Genomic DNA, 21228 nt, shown 5'->3' on the forward strand with positions numbered 1-21228 from the left:
GTGTGTGTGTGTGTGTGTGTGTGTGTGTGTGTGTGTGTGTGTGTGTGATGTGGGTTAAGTGCATAGGGAGAGCAAGGATGGGTATCATGGAAGGCATGCCTGATGGAGTGATATTTAGACAGAAAGCTAGATGAAGGGAAGGAGGAGACAAGTGCAAGTCTTGGTTGCTGAGGACCAGCAAGAAAGCGGTCCAGCGGAAGCACAGGGAGTAAGTGGGATATAAAACACAAGACGCCCTCACAGCCAGTTACATAACTACACACTATTTAATTAAGGCTGGAATAAAGGCACAGTGTTAGAGAGTGCAAGAAGGGGAACAATACTGCTTGGGGTTAGGGAGGTACGGGTGGGAAAGGATTTGACATTTGTTTCAGTCTTTGAATTTTGAGAAGTACTTTGTCAGGGAGAGAGAAAAGAGAACAGATCAAAAGGAACAGAGCAAAAGCATGAAAGTTCACAGTTGTGAAGGGCCTATATGTTGCCTTTTGATGTGATCAGTAGACTTCTCTGTAAGATTTTTTTTTTTTCTTTATTTGCTTCAAGATACCAAGAAAGCCTTATTTCATAAAACCTAGCAATTAAGTGCCAGAGTGTCCCCAGATCGTCATTTTCAGCTCTGATCAACATCCAAATAAGAACTTATACTTATTTTTTTGGCCAGTTATACTTAAGAATTAATTTACTCTGCCAAGGGTCACTTAGCTTTCAAAAAATAAAGTAAAATAAGTATTTTAATGTAATTCCTGTGTTGTGCTAAAAGTTAACGTAGAATATGATAAAACAGACACGGCAAGAGATGAGTGGTCCTTCAACAAACACTGCCTTTCTTAATTGTTTTGGGATAATGTACCTTTAATCACTACAGCTGACGTCTAAAAGAATCCCAATGCAAGCAGAAACAGAGTTAAAACAGTAACACAATGGTCCCCACACTGGAAATAATTGTCAAGTGTTTATTTATAGCTTCATCAGGCAAAGTATTGAAATCATGACTTCACTTTTAATCACTGTTCAATAATTTAGGACACAGGAATGTGGTCTATGCCGTATGATGAACACAGATTCTCTATTTTCTTACGTTAGTGCCCATCCTTCGGCATTAAGAAGCATAGCAGGTAGCATACTGTTGGCCAAATCTCAGTGGTGGCATATTTCCACCTCCCAGGGGGTGTGGGAAGACCCATCCGCACAGCAGTAACAATAATTCTAGCATATCCGTTTATGAAATAACTTTGGCAGTAATGGCAAGAGAATTTGGATGAAAGTGTATTTGTGGTCTTCCAGCTGGAAGATCAGAGCAGAGATTCTAAAGCAAAAGGCACAGAGTGGGATGGCAGATAGTGGCTGCTTGGATAAGAACAGAAGAGAGTTGGGGATCCATGCTGAGCTCCAGGGGAAATGCAAACAAGACAGTCTTTTCGGAATATCCTCTTGCTGCCCACTGTCAGCGGAAGAGATTACTGATGCCATCTGCTGGATATTCTTGGGATTTAGAAATGGAATCTACACAAATGATACGCTAGTGTCTCTTTATACTGTGGCTTCAGTTCTTCTAGTGAGAAGAAAAACAAAAACCAAATAAGCTAAAAACAAAAACAAAGCAAAGCAAAGTCTCGTACATGCTTAGTGTACCTTAAGGTTGGAGCTTTGTGTTGTCAGTCTGCATTTCAGAGAATTATAGTATTTAATTGTATTGTGTTTTCTAGCAGACGTCTGTGGTAGTGCAGTATATATATGACACTCAGGCAACCGGATGTTGAGTTTGTACTATAAATCCATGAATCTATTGCTAAAAATCTGCTATGCAATATTAATTTTATACATGATATACACCCTTTCTGTATTTTATTGGAAAAGAGGATAGTGGTATGGTTTGGTTTTGTCTTATTTTAATTAGAAATGGAGAAAAAGAATAAAAAGAAAGAAGAATAAGTATCACTATTTTGTCAGAACTATTATGTATGTGTTTGGGTTTTACATAAAATATGGTAATTCAGAATTTTTTAATATATGTTTTTGTTTTGTGAAAAATATCCCTTGTTACTTGGACTCTCTGTAGGATTATTGTAAGGCCATGTTTTTAAAATTACAAAATTCCTCACAGTGCTTCAATAAAATTTTATAATTCTTAGAAATGTGTAGCTAAGTAACATCGATTCTGGTTTACATCAACACAAAAGTACTAATGCCATCAGATCTGTAGTGGGAAAAATGGTTTCTGTGGTCAAAATCATTTGGAATATGCTAAATTCCAAATATCTTACCTTGGAGATCCATAAAGCACATTCATTAAAATATGATGAGTTGGTATTTATTGAGCGTTTACTATGTGCTATTATTGCATTTAATCTTTGTCATGATTCTATCACACGGGCACTATCATTAACCCTAGTGACAAATTAGGAAACTGAGGCTTACAGAATTGGTAATTTGTTCAAAGTCACACTGTAAGAAAATAGAGAAAACTCTCTGACTTTAGAGCTCATAAGTCTGAACTCATATGCTCAAAATAATATTATATGAAACGATATTATGTATTAATATGATTTTTGTATTCGTTATATTTCAGTGTTGATATTAATCTGTTAAAAGCTTGGAGGATTAATGCAGTAATGACATCTGTTTAACTTAGCTGAACTTGGCATTTCTAGGTCTATTTGGTTTCTGAATGCTTACAAAGTTTAGTGGAAATAGTGTTCCACAGAATACAGTTCTAGAAGTGCTGAGATAAGCTATAGTATTGCAGTAAGTGAAGAGCCAGGAAGGGAGTAGCTCTTTAGTATTTCTCCGGCCACTTGCTCCAAATAACTGCGGTGTCTTTCCCCAGGCAGGCCACTGAATCAGAGGATTCCACTTGGTGATTTGGAACGGGCAGGGATAGGAAGCAGACACCTGATATCTTTGCTGCTGCAGATGTACAGAGCACAGGAACCCTTTGCATAAATGTGTAATATGTAGTATATCCTGCAAAGGGAGTGAGCTTAATTTGGTTAAGCTACAAGGTTGAGTGGAAAACAGCACACTGCTGTTACTGTTGAGTCAATTAAGTTGTCCTCTGTGCTCGTAGGAACTGTTCCACATTTATTATCAGTGAGATACACGCTCTGGCAGTTTCTTTGCTTCAGATTGTCTTATATTTAGCACATCTCAAGATTTGAGAACGGATGATGGAAGACATGGTGATAAATTGTCGGGCTTTTCTAAAGATTCAGAAGTTCTAAAGTTCCTGCCAGTGACAGATGGTCTGTCCTTACTCATCACTTGTCTTCCTGACAGGACTTGATTTTGTTTTTCCCCCTTTTTTGTTCAGTTCTCTTAAAGTAAGCTTAGCGTCTTGGGGGGTAGGGTAGTCTCATTTGTTATAACTGTGTTACTATAGACTGATGTGGTAGCAACCCTATATGAATATGCACCAAGCTCCCTCTACATGTGTAGTGATAAGAGAGGAGCATGGGGCAAGAGGGGAGAGAAACAGATGACCAAGCAAAATCCATACTTCCTTTCTTCCTGTTATTTCGTAACCAAACCTACTAGAGTCCTCATTGGTTAGTTTTTTCTTACTGACCTGCCACTTGCTTTTGATAGCCCAAGCATAATGTAATCTTTTGGGCAGTGCTTACTATTATAATGGTAATAAAATATACATTATTTTTTAGGACCATCATTATTTCATAGCAGTCAAAAATTTTTTTTGAAATTTTCAGTTAAATAGTACAATTAGGATGTACTAACTTGCTAGACATTTATAAGAATCCACAGAGTGAGACCAAGCAACTGTAACAGTAATGGACTTAGATATAAAATAGGTTGCCACTAGGAAAAAAAGGAAATATTTCAATCCAATTGCTTAATCTTTTTCATTGACTTCAAATATGTTTACTGTTGAAATAGGAGATGTGCTACTTAGGTAAGGAAGACAAGAAAAAAACAATTTTCCCTGTTTGAGTTCTAGTACAACTGAAGATAAGTATGAAGGCTTAAAATATTCTAGAATGTCTTACAATTGCTTCTTAATCCTTTATCCAAACTTAATTCAGTCCTTCAAGTTGGTAATGCAATTAGTTTGAGATAACATTACTTAGGCTAAAGTATATCAAATGGAAGTGATTAATATTAATAAAAAATTTAAAAATTATCAGATGAATTGATTTCAGATTTATAATAGTTGTTTGACATTTGTTATCCACACAAATACTGAGAATTTCTTTTTATGTAAATATGTCTTTCCTAAGAATGTTCACCACATGTTAGCTCTATTTGATTAGATGGGAAAAGAGTAAACAGTATTATCACTCCTGTTTACCTTTTCTTTTAACTCTACTGTAAATTTTACTTCTCTGGATATATACATACATACATATATGTTACATACCTGTATAGATATAGTAGTAGATTATATATAGATATCAATATAATATATATAAATATACACCTAATGTAAATAGATATATAGTAGGTTTCCAAGGTCTAGGCTATTGAAGTCCCCATCATCTTTTTATGTCCCTTACTAAATACTCCTTCCATTACAGGTATCAGATGCCTTTTTAATTAGTGGCCTTTTACATTGCTCACTTTTAATAACATTTGATTATAAAAAATCAGAGAAGTCATGCCAGATCATTTGTTGTGCATGAAGATATTAACCTAAACCTAAGGAAATTATATTCCTCTTTTAGTGGACAGCTCCTGAGACAGGTAGTGGAAGCATTAACTTTCTGTGTACAACATAGCAATAAAGTTTCAGAGCTTCTTTATAACATGGTGTTGCAGTAATACATCGATTTTAGTTGTGTATGCATGTATATTTTATAATATAATATATAATTAATATAATATATTTAATATATTTTAATATATATAAATATTCAATATTTAATATATAAAATATAATATATATAACATAATATATTATATACAATATAATATATATTTAATATATTTTATAATATATATAATATAATATAATAATATAATTAAAGGGACAATACTACTTTTTCATTGTTAAGTACTTTTCTGATGTAACTTGTTTTCCTTCCCCAAAGAAAAATGGGCTCATAAAAAAGTCCTGCGCATTCAGTATTTATGAAGAGGCCAACAAACATTGCACAGTTTTGAAATCATGCCTTTATAAAATCACAGAATTTAAAATTACTCTAATAAGTATGTTTATTAAAATGTATTAAGGTTAGAAGAAGGTGCCTAGCTAAGATTAGTAAAACTGTATTGCAGTAAAGAGATAGGCTAAGTTACTCTAATCAGTAAACCCAAAATGCAATGTCTGAACATAACAGGGGTTTATTGCAGTGTTAGCACAGTACCACATCAGGGAGTAGGGGAGTGGGGTCTGCTCCATGAACTCAAGCTACTGTGATAAATGATTTATTTCTGTATCTGTAGTAATGTGCTCATATTTTCCCCTCATCTCAAATGTGTACTGCAAAGTGTCTTATATTTTAGTTTTTTTTAAATTAATTTATTTATTTTTGGCTGTGTTAGGTCTGCGTTGCTGCGCACGGGCTTCTCTAGTTGTGGCGAGCGGGGGCTACTCTTCATTGCGGTGTGCAGGCTTCTCATTGCGGTGGCTTCTCTTGTTGCGGAGCACGGGCTCTAGGCACTCGGGCTTAAGTAGTTGTGGCACGTGGGCTCTAGAGCGCAGGCTCAGTAGCTGTGGCGCATGGGCTTAGTCGCTCCGCGGCATGTGGGATCTTCCCGGACCAGGGCTCGAACCCGTGTTCCCTGCATTGGCAGGCAGATTCTTAACCACTGTGCCACCAGGGAAACCCACATTTTAGTATTCGTGAGTAAAACCAAAGGGAAGAGTAAGAGATTGTTTCCCTGCCAACCCTAAGCAAAGGAGGGTGGTATAGTTAGTAGAATCATGGCCTCAGATGAAATATTTGCCTTTCTCCTTTGCTGAAACACAAGATTGAGCCTACACCTATAGACTGTTTCATGCTTTTGCCTGAAAGTTTATTTCAAGGCAGAGAGTGTGAAAGATGAATAAATTTTATGGTCTAGACAAACGATCAGTGTTATTATTGTAACTCTTAACTTCCACTTATTTCATAAATGCTGTTGCACAAAACAGCTTTTCACTTAAAAAGTTCCACAGGTTGATGCAGAATTCTCATAGACTAAGTTTTGCTTAATCTTGCCACATGGTACAGATTATCTAAATGGGGACAATTTAAGCTAAATTGAGTCGTCTCTTCACTCTACTGCTAGTATTGCTTCAGAAGTACTTTCAACCTATATCTTAGCTTTCACTTCTCTTTTCTCTGAATTCTTCCTATTTCCATGTTTCAGTCATACGTTTTTTTCCCCTATATATATATATAAAACTTTCTTTTTTATCCATAGAACTATTTTCCGTATATCTGAGTCTCCAGTTTGTATTCCTTTAAATTCTTATGGAGGTCCCATTTGGTTTTTAATGCTTTTTATTGCTAATAAATTACTGATGGTTTGTCTAAGATTATTAAGGAAAATAATTATAAAATTAGAAATAAAGGATGCCATTACTGGTTTAAAGTGATTTTTTTTTTGGCTAAAACTGAAAACTGCCATGGGTCATATTTTCTGCATTGTTTCATCTAAAAGTTGAACATGCGTGTATATAAAAAATAGATAATAATTTTATGACTTAAAAATAGATAACGTGTCCTCACTTCTATGATAATATGTTATCTATGCACCTTAGTAAAGTCATAAGAATCTATTTGATGTATATGGAAATAGTATAAAATTTATACCAAAATTTAAAAAAATATTCTGCAAATAAGTATGTACTTTGAGAAAGTATTGAATCGCACAGATGTATTTCCTATTGCGTTTCTTGTGTTCAATGCGTTTTTCAGTGGACATTTCTCAGTAGGACAGAGACTAACGCCCAAAAGTAATTCTCACCTTATAACAATTCCTTGCTAGTTTTTAGAAAGCATCTTCACTTAAAACTCAAGCTTTTGGTATTATTGCTGAAAATAACACAGTAATCTCTTATAAAACAGTCTAACCTAACATATATCTATATGTTCCATGACATGAATCACAAGAACATGTCTTAGAATATGTACAATAAAATTGGATAGAATGGAAACTTTGATACAAAAGCTACCTCTGTACACACACATACACACACACACACACACGTGGACATGCACCTGTACAAGGGTTGCCTTATTTGGCCTAAGCAAAGGATCATTTCGAATCAATTTATCCAAAGTTATTCAGTCAGTATTGCTACCTATATATAGTTTATTTTTCTTTTACATAAGTTTTCTTTCTGTTCATATTATTAACAAAACTACTGAAATTACCCACCTATAACTTGTGCTAATATGATGTCCATTACTTTTAGTCTTTACATTCAGATAATTTTATGATTGGATCTCCTTAGAATACACAATAGAATTCAATAACACATACACAAAACTTTTCAGAACATAGAGCATTTTACTTTGTTAAGACAATGTTAAATGTATACACAGGGAAGTAGCAGATAAGAATGTTAAGTTAAAGCCAGATTATGGAGAGATATGTACTTAGATATTTATTAGGTAGATTATAGAAGTTCATCAAAGTTTATTTGGACTAGGAAATGTGTTTGGAACTCCACTCTCGGTGGAATCACTAAACATTATTATTTATATTATTTTTCAGTTGAAACCTTTGTTTTTCTGGGTTTTTAATTAATTATACTTTCAAACTTAATTAGAAAGTCTACAATGCACTTACAAGATGAACACAAATGCTTCTACCATGTTTTAGTATAGCGGTTTTCCATCTTCAATTGAGTAACAAAGACCTTTCTAACCTGTGATACATTTTTGCCATTTGCCAAGTATATCTATTTAGTTTGATTTGTTTTTCACAATTAATGCTGACTGGTGGCTGGCTTGTTTTCTATTCCAGGTTGTGGAGACGAATTTGGTTGCTTTTGACTGTCACTGGATCATTATAAATGAGGTAAAGCCAACTAAACCTTACTGTCAACTCTGGGTCCTGTTTTCATATGTATAGTCACAGCATTTCTTATGGCCTTGAATTTCTAACAGAAAACATAACACAAAGTATACTTTCAGCTTACTGAATGGATCTGTTAAGTAAAAATAGAATAAGGAGTTTTTGAAAATTATAAAGGGCTTTGTATGAACAAAATAAATGGAGAACGTCTTCCCCACTGAATATCTTTCAGTCTTTTCCGTTGGCACACACTGCCTACATCAGGAGATCATCTTTATAAAAAGTACAGTTCTTCTTTGTAAGCAAAGTGAATTCCTCCCAGTGGAGGGCTTGTGTTCCATTTGTGTTTTACTGTTGTTTCTAGAACTTTTGTACCCCACCGCCTTACAAGTGGATTAAATAGTTCAGCACATGAATATGAATAAACAAGAGCAGATTGTTTTTCTTTCATAAAGAAATATAACTGTTTTACAATTCACCAACTTGTCAAATTCCTTGTGAAAGTTTTTTTTTTGTTTTTTTGTTTTTTTTCTGTAAGGACAGTGCATAAGATTAAAAGTACAGTATTGCAACATGAGAGCTTAGTGAAATAAGTTGTTCCATTAGCACCTGCCAGTCAGAGTTGGAAAGGGCGATGAGCAGATCAGTCTGGGACAAATAATGGATCAACAAGATCTAATATTCAACATATCTATTACTTATGAATAAAAATAATGTGCTATTTATCAAGAGATACCAAATATTGAATTATAGAATAATAAGTTTTGTCTCAGGAACAAAGTAGCATTTTGGGCAGGAATTCTGGTTTTGCAGTCAGCAAGATAGGTTCAATCCTGGCTATGAGATTGGTTAGCTGTGTTACTATGGATATATAATATAATCATCCTGTGCCTCAGATTTTATTTTGTTTGCACGGTATGTATAATAACATTTACTTTACAAGTTCATAATGAAAAGTAAGTGAAATATTATCTAATGCTCTTAACACGGTGCCTGACAAATGACACTCAATAAACGGTACTGCAATAATGATCAGAGCACATTAAAGTTCACAGATCACTTTCTCACATATTATTTTGTTGAATACTAAATAGTATTATGAAGTGTTGAGGGAATGGGGTCCACAGAGGGTATATGACTTGCCTCTCCTTACACAGAAAAATAAAAATGTTTCTTAGTTTCAAGTTGTTTCTCCTACACCACACTTCATTGATGGAATTTTAGCTCCCTTGATGATTCTTTTTAGTTCAGTTTAAAGTCACTGGAAACATCTTACGAGTCTGTTTTCAGTCTGACAAACTTTAGGTCTACATGATTTGTCAGTGTATTTCTTATGTCAAATTAAGCTGTGTTTTTCTGAGATCCTGACAGATAATGTGTATATGTGAGATCTACTTTTCAATGAAGTTTTTAAGTCAATCTAAAATGACTAAACATCAGGACAGAGTAAAGGGAAACTTAACAAACCTTCTAATAACTTTTCAAATTAGGTAATTTCATCTCTAATTTTCTGCAAAGAGTCTGAGGTTCAAATAAATTAAGCAGTTTGTAAAATATTACACAACTATGAAGAGGTGATAATGGGATTTAAAACAAGTCTTTTCTAATCTAAAGCTTTGGTTGTTGTTGCTTTGTTTTCTTTTTTGTTAATTTTCCTTATAGGTTATAGTTTTGAAATTTCTGCTATCTGAATTTCAATCTTATAGGAGCTATTGTTCTATTACCTTTTGTCTTTAGCTTATTATTTTCTAGATTACTATTTTTTGAAATAGAGAATCTTCCTAATTCCTTGTTTTTATCTCACACCCACCTTCTGATGGGGAAGAGACCACACAGATTTTCTGATATAAAACAAACTGGAGCCATTTTACTTGTTTACGTCAATATTGATGACTAGGGGGAAAAAGTGACTTCTTGCCTCCTTAGAGACATGGATTAATCAAACCAATTAATACTTATAGTTGATAAATGGAAATGCCCATTCCTTTCTATTCTTTGGTAAGATTGCAGAAGGGACCCCTGAATTAATTTTCTTTTTCCATATTCACCTTAACTTCTAAAGCTATACGTGAATGTTAGAAGTGTGAACCGAGGTAGAGAGAGCTTCCCAGAACACCAGTGTCCGTCTGTCTACTGCTTATTTGTCAGTTTGTGCTGTGCAAGAAATCGCTCCTTCATATCATAAAGAGGAAGTGTGACAGAGTAGCATGTATTTCATTGATGATGTATATCATGGAAAGAATAATAGCTTCTCTTTTACTATATCTTTCATAAACATTACAACTCATTTTGTTGAACTTCTCATTAAATTTTATTTCATAAAATATTAGTAGGGCAAATGATGTCTTTAAGTGAGTATTCCATAATATGGGCCACTATATTGCAAGAAAAATAAAAACATCCACAAAACAAAGCAATCTAACTGGCAAATAACTCAGAAATGTTAGAATTATAGAACACAGTATAGAAAACCTCAATTCTTTTCTCCTGCTTCATGCTTTAGTTTCCTACCGTAAACGGTCATAACTATAACTTCACCTTTACCATTACTGAACCCCTTATCTCTTTTTTACCCATAGCCCTCCTTGCTAGTCCTTGAGCAAAGCTGTAATTTTAGGTGGGGCAGGTCAATACCACTTAGCCTTTGAAAAATCTTACGTTCACATCCCACACCGTTTATATTGGTTATTATTATTTTTTTCTAAACTGGGTTAAAACTCAGAGATCAAGCATATTTTCTGTATTTTCATCCCTAAGAAAAACCATCTGTCCACGTATCTGTGGTTAGCACTCTTGCTTCTACATGATTCTATTCAGCCACCTCATTCTCTCTGAAATATGCCTCAAGAAGCTTGAGTCTTGCTACCTTTATTTCATTTACAGGCCTGTTTATAATGGATGAATCACAATTTACCTGAGTTTCCCTAAAATAAGAAACATGGATTTCTCGAATTTGCTAGGAAGATAATAAACTCTAAAAGGAGCAATGACAACAACAAAACCCAACAACATGCACATGCCCATTTTGATTGAACATGGAAATCGTGAATCTCACTAGTTTGGTTTGTGTAGCTACTATTTTGTTGCTAATTTTAAAATGGGTTGCAAACATTTATTTAGTCTTATTGCACCAGTAGTTTCTCAGAGAGAAACTATAAATCAAAGTTGGCATTGTGCATCATCATACAAATTGATGTCAAAACTTGAGAACAATATATTTTTTTTGCTTGCATTGTGTGCTATAATAATGAGAGGCTATGCTAGTTCATATGGTATAATCAGTCATATGTTAGTAGTTGGTAATGGTATTTATCTTTTCCCTGCAATCAGTCGATCCAGCACAGAACAGCCTTTCCATATAAGTACTGTCATCCCTTCAGGGTCCTGAAGGAGATGGTCTAGCACTTTATTTAAGTTTTACAAAAGTTAGAAATTCAGGTAGGAAGATATATACACTGTTTAGAGCAGCCAGAAACATAATGCTATAGTCACCCTTCTATTCCCTGATGATACCGAACCTGACCTTTGGCATCCTGAATTCTTATTTAAGTAGTTTAAGCTACTATTCTCTGCTAATGACTGCTTAGTTCTGCAGTTAAGGAGAAGGGGGTTGTTGTTGAGATTTGAAAAGCCAATATGTATAATGAATATATATATATATATTTTTTAGTTTAGTGATTAATTGAACTGCTCACTACTAATCTGTCAAGCAGAAAGCTGCCATTCTGCTCCCCTTCCTGCTGCTATAGTCTACAGTTGGTTTTGTTCCATATTTCATAATATATGTGTAATTATTTCATGTTAATATTAAACTTTATGGAAGCATTAAAGGATCATCTTTGCTAAAGCATGAAGAATGTAAACATATCAGCAATGCAGCAACAGCAATAAGCTACTCTTTTCAAATTATACCACATAGTACACTGCTTAATATCATTACTAAAATCTGCTTTATTTAGAATGGGTAAAGTTATTAAAGCACCGCAAAGTCTATACTCAAAGTTTCAGGTATCTATCTTTAGAAGACGTTTTGGTGAAATCTTGCCATTCATTCAGTTTTTCATTTATCAACCTTTAATGAATACCCACTGTGAGCCAAGAACTTTGTTCAATGTTAAGAGATAAAAGAATGGGAAAAGGAGGAAGGGGTCCCTTCTCTGAAATAGTTTATATAATATAGATTGGCAACCAACCTAATAGATTTTGAGAGTCTTTCCTTCTCTAGAATTCTATTAACTTACGCCTAAAGCTGATACCCTACAAGGATTCAGGAGCAATCCAATTCTCCTAAAAGATTTGTTCTGGGAAGTGGCTGTTTCTGGCGGAGTTGTATCCCTATCAGATATTTTCGCTTTCCTCTTCCTTGGCTCTTACAGTTCAGAGTTTGCCCTACATTAAACTGTCACAGTAAAGTGATAAAAATCTTTCCTCGGATATATTCATTTGATTCTTAATAATTTTTGATTATCCATGTAAATTATTTTGGGGGTAAAAGACAGTATGCCTTGCTCTTAATGAAAAAAAATTGAGAAAAATTAGGTATACTAAAACATATTTGTTCATTTTTCATTGCAATATTCTTATTTCATAAACGTACTCATTCAAATCAAGAATACAAAAAGGACAAATAATTTTATAATTTACCTTCTTTAAATTCTTTCAAACTCAGGAAATTTCTATCTCTTTCTAAAGAGTAGCATATTTGGGTAGTACAGGGGGCTTGGTAGAGTATGTACTGAACTGGTTCTTCATATGATTATTTAAAAAACTCAGATATTTTAACATTTAAAAAATTCAGCACATTAGAATAATGTAGATTCCAAAAGATTATACAATAGTTTCATATTTTAATGAAAGCAGTTTATTTACAGATTTATTTTTCATTTAAAAGTATCTCTTGATAGATTAAATATTCACTTGGCTTCTGGTGTTTATATGACATTGCATCTGTCACTCTTGAAATGCACCTTTTGGAATGCAGAAGTAAAGTTCTTTAAATATAAAATAGCTGTCTGATCAAGTTTTCATATCACTATCAAACTAATTTTGAGATCAGGTGTCAAAACTAAAACTGCAAGTGAATTTTTTGAGACAGACTGTCTGTTAGCTTCATTCAGAATGGCAGATTCTTTCCTCCCAGAATATTACTTTCTTTTCCCTTCCCCAAATAATAATAGGCAAAATATATTCAATTCAAATTGACATTTTCTCAAATATAGCTTAGTCGCTAAGACACCTGTGAACTTCAACTTTTAGAACCTGTTAAAGGTAACCATCCTCTTTTGTGGGTTTAAAAATAGTCCTCTTAAAGACTGTGGCTCATGATAGATGAGTTTATCATTTCTTATAGAATCATCAGACTATTAAATGCTGGAATAATATATCTTTATAGTTTTAATTCCTATCACTTATGCATATTAATCTAAATAATTCCTGTAAGGAAAAATGGATTTCTTGTGTAATTACTTCAGAGAGTGTCTCTTTTGATGACATTTATAAATTCATACTATGAATAAAGGGTATTTTGAATGAAGAGCTTGGAATCTCCTTGGTTCCTTATTTATGAATGAGAATGACAGTATCTGAATCAGAATGTAGTTTTTAGCAGAAAATGAGATAACAGGTTAAGTACTTAGTATTTTGACCAAAATATAGCAGGGTCTTAATAAATGTAAGTTTTTATTCTAATGTGCTGATTTGTAGCTCACCATGGTTGGAGCATGTAGAAATGGTGCTGTTTGACAAAATGTTGATAAATCTTAGTATTGCTAAAGAAAAAATGACCATGTATATAACACAACTTAGTCAATATTATGCGAAGAGTGGTAGAATTTTTTCACTGCCTTTTTAAATGAAAATTCCCATCTGCACAATACGAAATTTTTAAAAATGTAAAGACATTGAATAGCAATAATAATTAATTTTGAAAGTTTTCTAGTTAAATTTCAGGCTTAAAATGAAGTTGACAGACACCGTTTAATTTTATTTTGTGAGTAGATGACAGAGACTTAAAAAGTGACCTGCTTTTTGCCAGACAGAAATTTTGGGGGCCAGTGAAATGACACGCACTAAAGAAAAAGATGGCATTTTAAACTGAGAAAAATATTTTTTTATGGTACATTAAGGATTAATCGACTGGAAATCCAGGATATTACACTGTATATAGCTGATGGCAGGTGTTATTTTATTTTTAGAGAAATCTATATTTCAGAAAGATCATAAATAAAAGATGAATTTTAAAGCTAATATATGCTATAAGAAAGAATAATATGTGATTAACGTAGTAAGGAAAGAAGAAAATTTACACTTGTAAATCATCTTTTTCTCTTTCATTATTCTGTAATAATTCTTTGAAACAAAACTGAGAAGTGCTCATTGTATTCCAAAATGTATCATGTGTCAAATTTTTTACTTCAGATGCCATAAGAATCTGTTGAAACCAATAATATGTTAATTACAAAGGCTTCATTGATTTAAAAGGTTCCAAATGGACACCATGGAGCACAAACTACCTAAGTAAAGACTACATTAAAGCTAAAATTTATTCTGATCAGTCCTATTCTAATTCCAATTAGAATAATGTTCAGTTAGAACAGATGTACGTTATGAAAATATTATGTTATTTTTATTACTTTTACATCCATGATTGAGTCAAATCTTAAAATTTAAGTGTGGAATTGGGAGGTGGCAGGGAGAAAGAAGTAGAAAATGCTTTTCTTTGAGTTCGGCACATGCTTATATTACAAACTAGCATTAATTTGGATAAACATCACTGGAGTTCACACTGCATTAATCAACAGAATTTTTCATCTTTATGTTAAGAACACAATTACATACTAACTTATCCATTCAGCAGTTAGTGAACACTCTGTTTTATCCTTTATTTATTCTTTACCAAGAGAAATGTATGAGTTAACACCAGTAGTTCTAAGACATAATTGGGAAAAAGTCTTAAAAAATAATATCTCCTCATTCTCTCTCTACTTGTCTTATTTAAGAACCTCATTTTTCATTGCTAAGAACAATATATATTATTCTTACATTATAACTATCTTCCTAGGTAGTCAAAGTACCTTGAAATCCATTAATGAATAATTAAGTGTAATAGCAAGTTATTTGCGACGTTTTCCCATGTTTAGACAACACATATTTTTCTGAAGTGTTCAACATATTATAAACTTATTATTAATAAAATGTGTTTAAGTCGTTTGCTCCATTTGAAATTATTTAGGTATTAATAAATTATATACATAAATGCATATAATTTAAAGCACAGACAGCAACTACATATGAGTCGATTATTTTAATGAACATGTGTTGTTGCTTTCATTTGGATGTGGGCTAAGCATTATGCAAATGTATTACAGTAATGGAATCTCTTAGCATTTCCAGATAACAACTCATTAATAGTTTTGTGTTTCTGTTACTGTATTAAAGCATTTCTAATTCTTCCATTTCTTATCTTATAGGAAATAAATGATGTGGACGTACAGGAACTTGTAAGAAGGTCAATTGGAAGGTTAACCATCATTCGTCAGACATTTCCAGTCCCCCAGAATATAAGTCAGCGATGTTTCCGTGGCAACCATCGAATATCTTCAACGTTGTGTGATCCAAAGGATCCATTTGCTCAGAATATGGAGGTATATTCTAAGTCCCTGGATATTCCTTCAAGGATGTTTTGTTGGGCAGTTGTAGAGAGAGCTTTTCCAGTGGCATTGCACTCAGAATTGTACACATTTCCATTTTCTGAACTATTCTCCTCTTCCAGCAATTTCATAAGTCTGATGGGGAGAGTGCTAAGAATCTGTCTTTGATCATTTTGACCTCATTACAGCAAAATGTCTACTTGTTTAATAAAAATATAATAAGTAAACGTTTTTTATTTCTTTTCAGCAATTAAATCGATAGCATTTCTCATGGTGAATTTGTGATTGATACTCCTTAATGCCAAACTCCAAATTACTAAGCTAATAAATTTGCTTGCCTTTTCTGGCATAACAAGGATATAGACGTTTATTCTTTTTTAAAGATTAATTTCCGATTGGAAGAACTTCACCAAAAAAAATTTAGAAATCCAAAAAATGATGTAGTGTTATAAAGTTATATCCAACTCAGAGGGGATATAGCTGAAACCTTTGCGATTCAGAATACAACAAAGAATTTGAAAGTAGATGAATACAATCTCTGAGCAGCAAAATAAAGAACCCCAAGTCCCTGAAGCTTACTCATAAGAATGCCCTTTTAATACTCACCTGGAGCCTATTTCTTTTTCTTAAGGAAAATCCTATCAGATTTTTTTGTTTTATTTCTCTTTGCACTGGAGTTCTCAATATGTCAGTCTGATGGAGGTTTAACAAAGGCAGGCACATCAACAAGAATAGGGCTCCATAAGAAGCACTCGAGCTAGGCAAGAGACAGGAAAAGAGAAATCAAACAGATACACTAGGGCTTCCCTGGTGGCGCAGTGGTTGAGAGTCCGCCTGCCGATGCAGGGGACACGGGTTCGTGCCCCGGTCTGGGAAGATCAAACATGCTGCGGAGCGGCTGGGCCCGTGAGCCATGGCCGCTGAGCCTGCACGTCCGGAGCCTGTGCTCCACAATGGGAGAGGCCACGACAGTGAGAGGCCCGCGTACCGCAAAAAAAACCACCACCAACAAAAAAAACCAGATACACTAATTCAGATATCCTATCAGAGCAGGACTTTCCCTGTAAAACAACTCTATATCATAAAGCAGTTCCTAAGAGTACCACTGTAGAATATTGCTAGTATATTAGTTAATTTTTAAACAGTATCGCTGAGATATCAACAGAGGTTAAAGTCATGATCAATTTCATAGGTTAAAAAAATGATATATTCCTTCAAAATGTTTAATATCAAAAACATTTTAGTACTTAGAGATGTTTAGTTTGAAAAGCTTGGGAAAATAATCCTAGGAGAACTAGTTCATTCCCAATAATACTGGATAAATAAGTCGACTTGGCAAAACTACTTCTTTGTTTGAAAGTTAACTCCACAGCTTCCCTATTTTTAGTCAGCTTTGAATTTTTTTAGATAAATTACCATTTATCTAACCATTTCTTCATACTTATTACCATTGTAATGAGCCATGTGTATTTACCAGGCAGCTGGCTCTGGGATCATTGCCCATAGAACTTCCCTACTAAATTTTAAGCTCTTTTAGAATAGGTTCTCTCCAGAACCAGGCATCATAAAATCACATTAACTACTTGTCTGTTTTTCTTTCTCCCATCATATCTACCATGGTGCTTTGCACCTTTGTAAATATTTGTGGATTTGAATGTAATTGATAAGAACGCAGGGGTCAAAGTAAGCTACTCAAGCCTAAACAAGGTTTAAGTTTCATACTTCCAGTGACCCATCTTTTCATATTAATTGGTCATGAATATAATTCATGTGGAAATGATAGAATTTTAAATAGAGAAAAACACGAAAGAACTTTGATTTAGAAAATCGTGAGATATTAAAGGCTGTTCCTGTCAAAAGAGGTAGTAGGAAATGGACAGATTGGGAAAGCAGAAAGTCATTGTATAGTATTTTAAAGCACATTCACCTAACAGCACAATCCTTCTGATTCAATTAATGAATTCCTTGAAATCAGGGAAAAAATATTTTATTTATCTTTATATTCCCAGACCTATCTGATGAATTAAGGATGTACTGGAAGCACCACTCCTCCTTCCCTATACCTTCATCATACTCCCCTCAAACCCACAGATAGAAGAAAACAGGATGATTACTTTTTCTTTGTGCATGTATTACATTTAGTGTCCCTACTATCTGTAATAGAATTAGACTGAATGTTTAATATATAAAAGGAAAACGGACAGAAACTTTTATATGTGAAGATTTATATAATGAAGTGTCTAAATGCAGGGCTCTTGAATTTAAAATGTCTCACTAAAAGCAGAGCATTTGATATAGAGGCTTGCCTTGGTGCATATTTTATCTCACTGAAGTTAAAGGAAACAACAAGAAAAGTACTTATTAAAAATTTGACCCCCCCCCGAGGTTCCCTAGGAAAAGCAGCCCTCTCAACTTGGAGTCCATAAAAACAGTGCAGATAAAAATGATCACAGACATATCTTATCAGCAGGGTACAGTTAAAAAACAAACTAAGAAAAAAGCTATGAAAATATGATTCAAGTCAGCTCTAAAAATAGAAACCTAGCTATAAAATCACAATAATCACTACAACAGAGGAGAAGAGGGTACAGTGAGCCCATGTAGAGATCTCCAGGCTGTTACATATTTCAGTATATGTAGAAAGGGGAGTAAGATTTAGAAAGAACAAAAAACATGTTTCCTCAATCTTTAAATTAGTGCCAGAAAGACTAAAATCCAGGATTAGCTGAAGTTGCAAAATAAATGTTAAAGATACCTTTTAGCTATAAACAGAGTTTTTAGCAATATATGAAGCAAGAAAGAAGTGAACCATTTACTGCTTGTTGAAACTAATGTTAGCTTGGCTGCCAATGGAGGGAAAATAGAAATATTCAAATCCTTTTGCTTCTGTTTTCTCCATCTAGGGAAACAGTGTCCTCAAATTGGAAAGATTAAAGTCATTAAAAGAAAAGTAAATCGCTGGTTTAGAAGGAGCAGGGGTTTGCAGATGGTTAGAGTATACCTTACTCCTCTAAAATGAGGCCTGAGAAATAATTGCTCAGAGCAGTAAATAAACCAGTAGATATGATCACAATATTGCAACTTAGAAAAGTACTTGAGAAGAGAACCCAAGTACAAGACATTGGTAATTGTCCCAATTTTCAAAAGGAAGGAAAATAATCTGACAACCAGAGTTTAACATACTAAAATTAATATTTGGATAAATTGTAGACTATATTATTAAACATATGGTTTGGGGAACTTCAAATAAGATAATAGGACTTCCTTAAGAGCAAACACTGCCAGACTAAGTCCTACTTAATATTTTTTTTAGATTGGGAGAATGTCATAAATCTATTTATTGTATATTGATTTTAATGCAGTGTTTACAAATTTCCTTATGAAATCCTTATGGGAAGACATTAAAAAGTCTAAATAAGTTGATGTCATTCAAACATTTTCACCAAAGCCTCCTAAGAAGAGAAGATGGTAAACACTCTGGCTTCAGATTTTTTTAAAAGTTCAAAATGTATTAAAGTTTCATTATTATCTTTAAAAGTTATAAAACATATGAGTTTCTTTGAAATTAAAAGTAATATTTCAAATAATTTAGCAGTTAAATTACTTTGTTTTCTCTCCAAATTGATAAGCAAAATTGATAAGCATAGAACATGCCCCAGATGTATTCTGTAGCTTTGAGTATCTTTAATACCTACAACTTTTCACCAGAGCTTCTCTTACCCTCAATTTGAGAAGTATGGAACTAGAGGAATATTCAAACCATGCTGATAAATATTTTACTCTTGAGGTGCAAGGAATTCTCTGTGGTCACCCAAAGAGTCTGTCCTTGGACCTAATATTTTCAAAATGTTTATAACTACACAAATGAAAATGAATCAAGTATGCCTCTCAGATTTGTAAATGACATAAAGCTAGGAGAGAAAGCTTACATTGTGTTACATTATCAAGATTCAAGTTGTTAATATTCACTGAGTAATATGCCTAAAAATTGAAATATGACAGAGATAAAGTATAGGTTCAAAGTCGATTACAGACAGTCTAGATGGATGAGAACTGGTTTGACAGTTTAAGGCTGTTAAGACGAAGGCAAACTTGACTTGAGTATAGCAGAAGTCATATTTGCTCCAAGCCACTCTAATGTAATCTTGGTCTCTATGTTAGAAGCATTTGGCTAAGATCAAGAGAGACAGCGTCTTATACTACTTTCTCCTAGTCAGCTCACATCTGCAATAATGTGTTAGTTCTGGGTACTAAACTTTCGACAGAAACACTGAAAAATAAGAGAAGGACAGAGGAAGAATGCGGAGATGATGAGCAGCCTAGAAATAATACCAGATGATAAACAACGGAAGGAAAGAGGATGTTTCAGGGCAAGACAAAGGAGGTGTCAGATATCGAAAGGTTGGCATGTAGAGGAGGTTGGTGCCCATGGTCAGTGAAGTCAGAAAACAAGTGTAGTAACAGTAGGTAGAGAAAAATGATTGGTCGACTGGGGGGATACTGGAGTTTAAGATGTTAGAGGAGTTGTTCATTTGGGTCTAGTAAATAGTCATTTGTGTTGGTCATGGCCAGAGTAGAAGTGAAGGTCATCTGTGTTGAAATTGAAGTGACCTTTTTTAAATATAAGGAGGCAGTTTGGGATCACTGTGAGGGAGGAGTCGTGAATAAAGAGTGACCAAGAGGTCAGTAGGTGCTGGCAGAAAGGGGCTGTGACATATGGCATAGAAATGAACACGAACCTCAAAAGAGAATAGGTACTTGCCTGAGAAAGAAGTAAAAGAAGGGGTAATAGAAAACTCAGAGAATGTCATCACTCCCTTTTGATCCTGCAGTTTAGGTAGTGGGGAAATGAGGAGAGGTAGTGATTTGTTGAAAACACCTGTCACATACCGAGTACAAGGCACTCAGCTTTAAGCCCGTCATGGATGCTAAAGCGCGTGCTTTATGGTGTGCAAAGGAAACTGTGCCACAAGAAGTGTCAGGTTTGGATGGAAGCCAGGTTGGCAGGTCTCTCTTATCTTGACTTCTGTTAAACCTACCTGATGTTAAACTCGGCTTTCTTTGACTTCTTTTCCTTGACAACAGTGTATGAAAAACCAAATATATGCTAGGCTCTAGGCTAAGTCAAAAGGAAATAAAAAATAAGGGAAACAAAAGTACAAAGGGGAAACAATATGAGCCCTTGTCCAGAAAGCACCCATATTCTAGTGTGAAAAGCAGAGTTTAAAAAATCTTAGCATTATGATATGCTTCGATAGAGGTATGCACCAAGTGGTATGGGAGATAAAATGAGGACTGCCCACCTAGACTGGGAGTGGGGAGAATCCGGAGAAGTTGTCAGGATAGGATTCACCCAGCTTGTGACCCATGAATTGAATACGAGAGGAAGTTAACTAGATGGAGAAAGATAAAGAGACATCAGAGGACGCTCCCACAACTGTCTCATCTACACACTTAAAGAAATCAGTCAGAGGGTGAAACAAAATAAAGCTAGGTTGCTAAGAACAAGCGAGTTGGAGGCAGTGGTGCAGGAGAGGTCAGAAAAGGCCAGATTATTGCATATTATTGAGAAAGCATCAAAAGATTTGCTCTGGATTTTTGGGTACAGCTCACTCAT

General features: G+C 34.2%; 1 protein-coding gene across 2 annotated transcripts in view; it reads left to right on the top strand.

Moving 5' to 3' along the window:
- The window catches only part of GRID2 (glutamate ionotropic receptor delta type subunit 2), a 1355750-nt gene that overhangs the window by 790985 nt on the left and 543537 nt on the right, over nt 1-21228 (top strand). For both annotated transcript variants that reach the window (XM_027116924.1, XM_027116925.1), the window contains 2 exons: nt 7912-7965; nt 15432-15605. In XM_027116924.1, coding sequence (XP_026972725.1) covers nt 7912-7965; nt 15432-15605 — 228 coding nt within the window. The remainder of the gene's footprint in view (nt 1-7911; nt 7966-15431; nt 15606-21228) is intronic.

The sequence above is a fragment of the Aethalodelphis obliquidens genome, unplaced genomic scaffold (assembly GCF_003676395.1).
Source record: "Aethalodelphis obliquidens isolate GAN/ISIS:26980383/991018 unplaced genomic scaffold, ASM367639v1 scaffold17, whole genome shotgun sequence".
NCBI classification, from domain to species: Eukaryota; Metazoa; Chordata; class Mammalia; order Artiodactyla; family Delphinidae; genus Aethalodelphis; species Aethalodelphis obliquidens.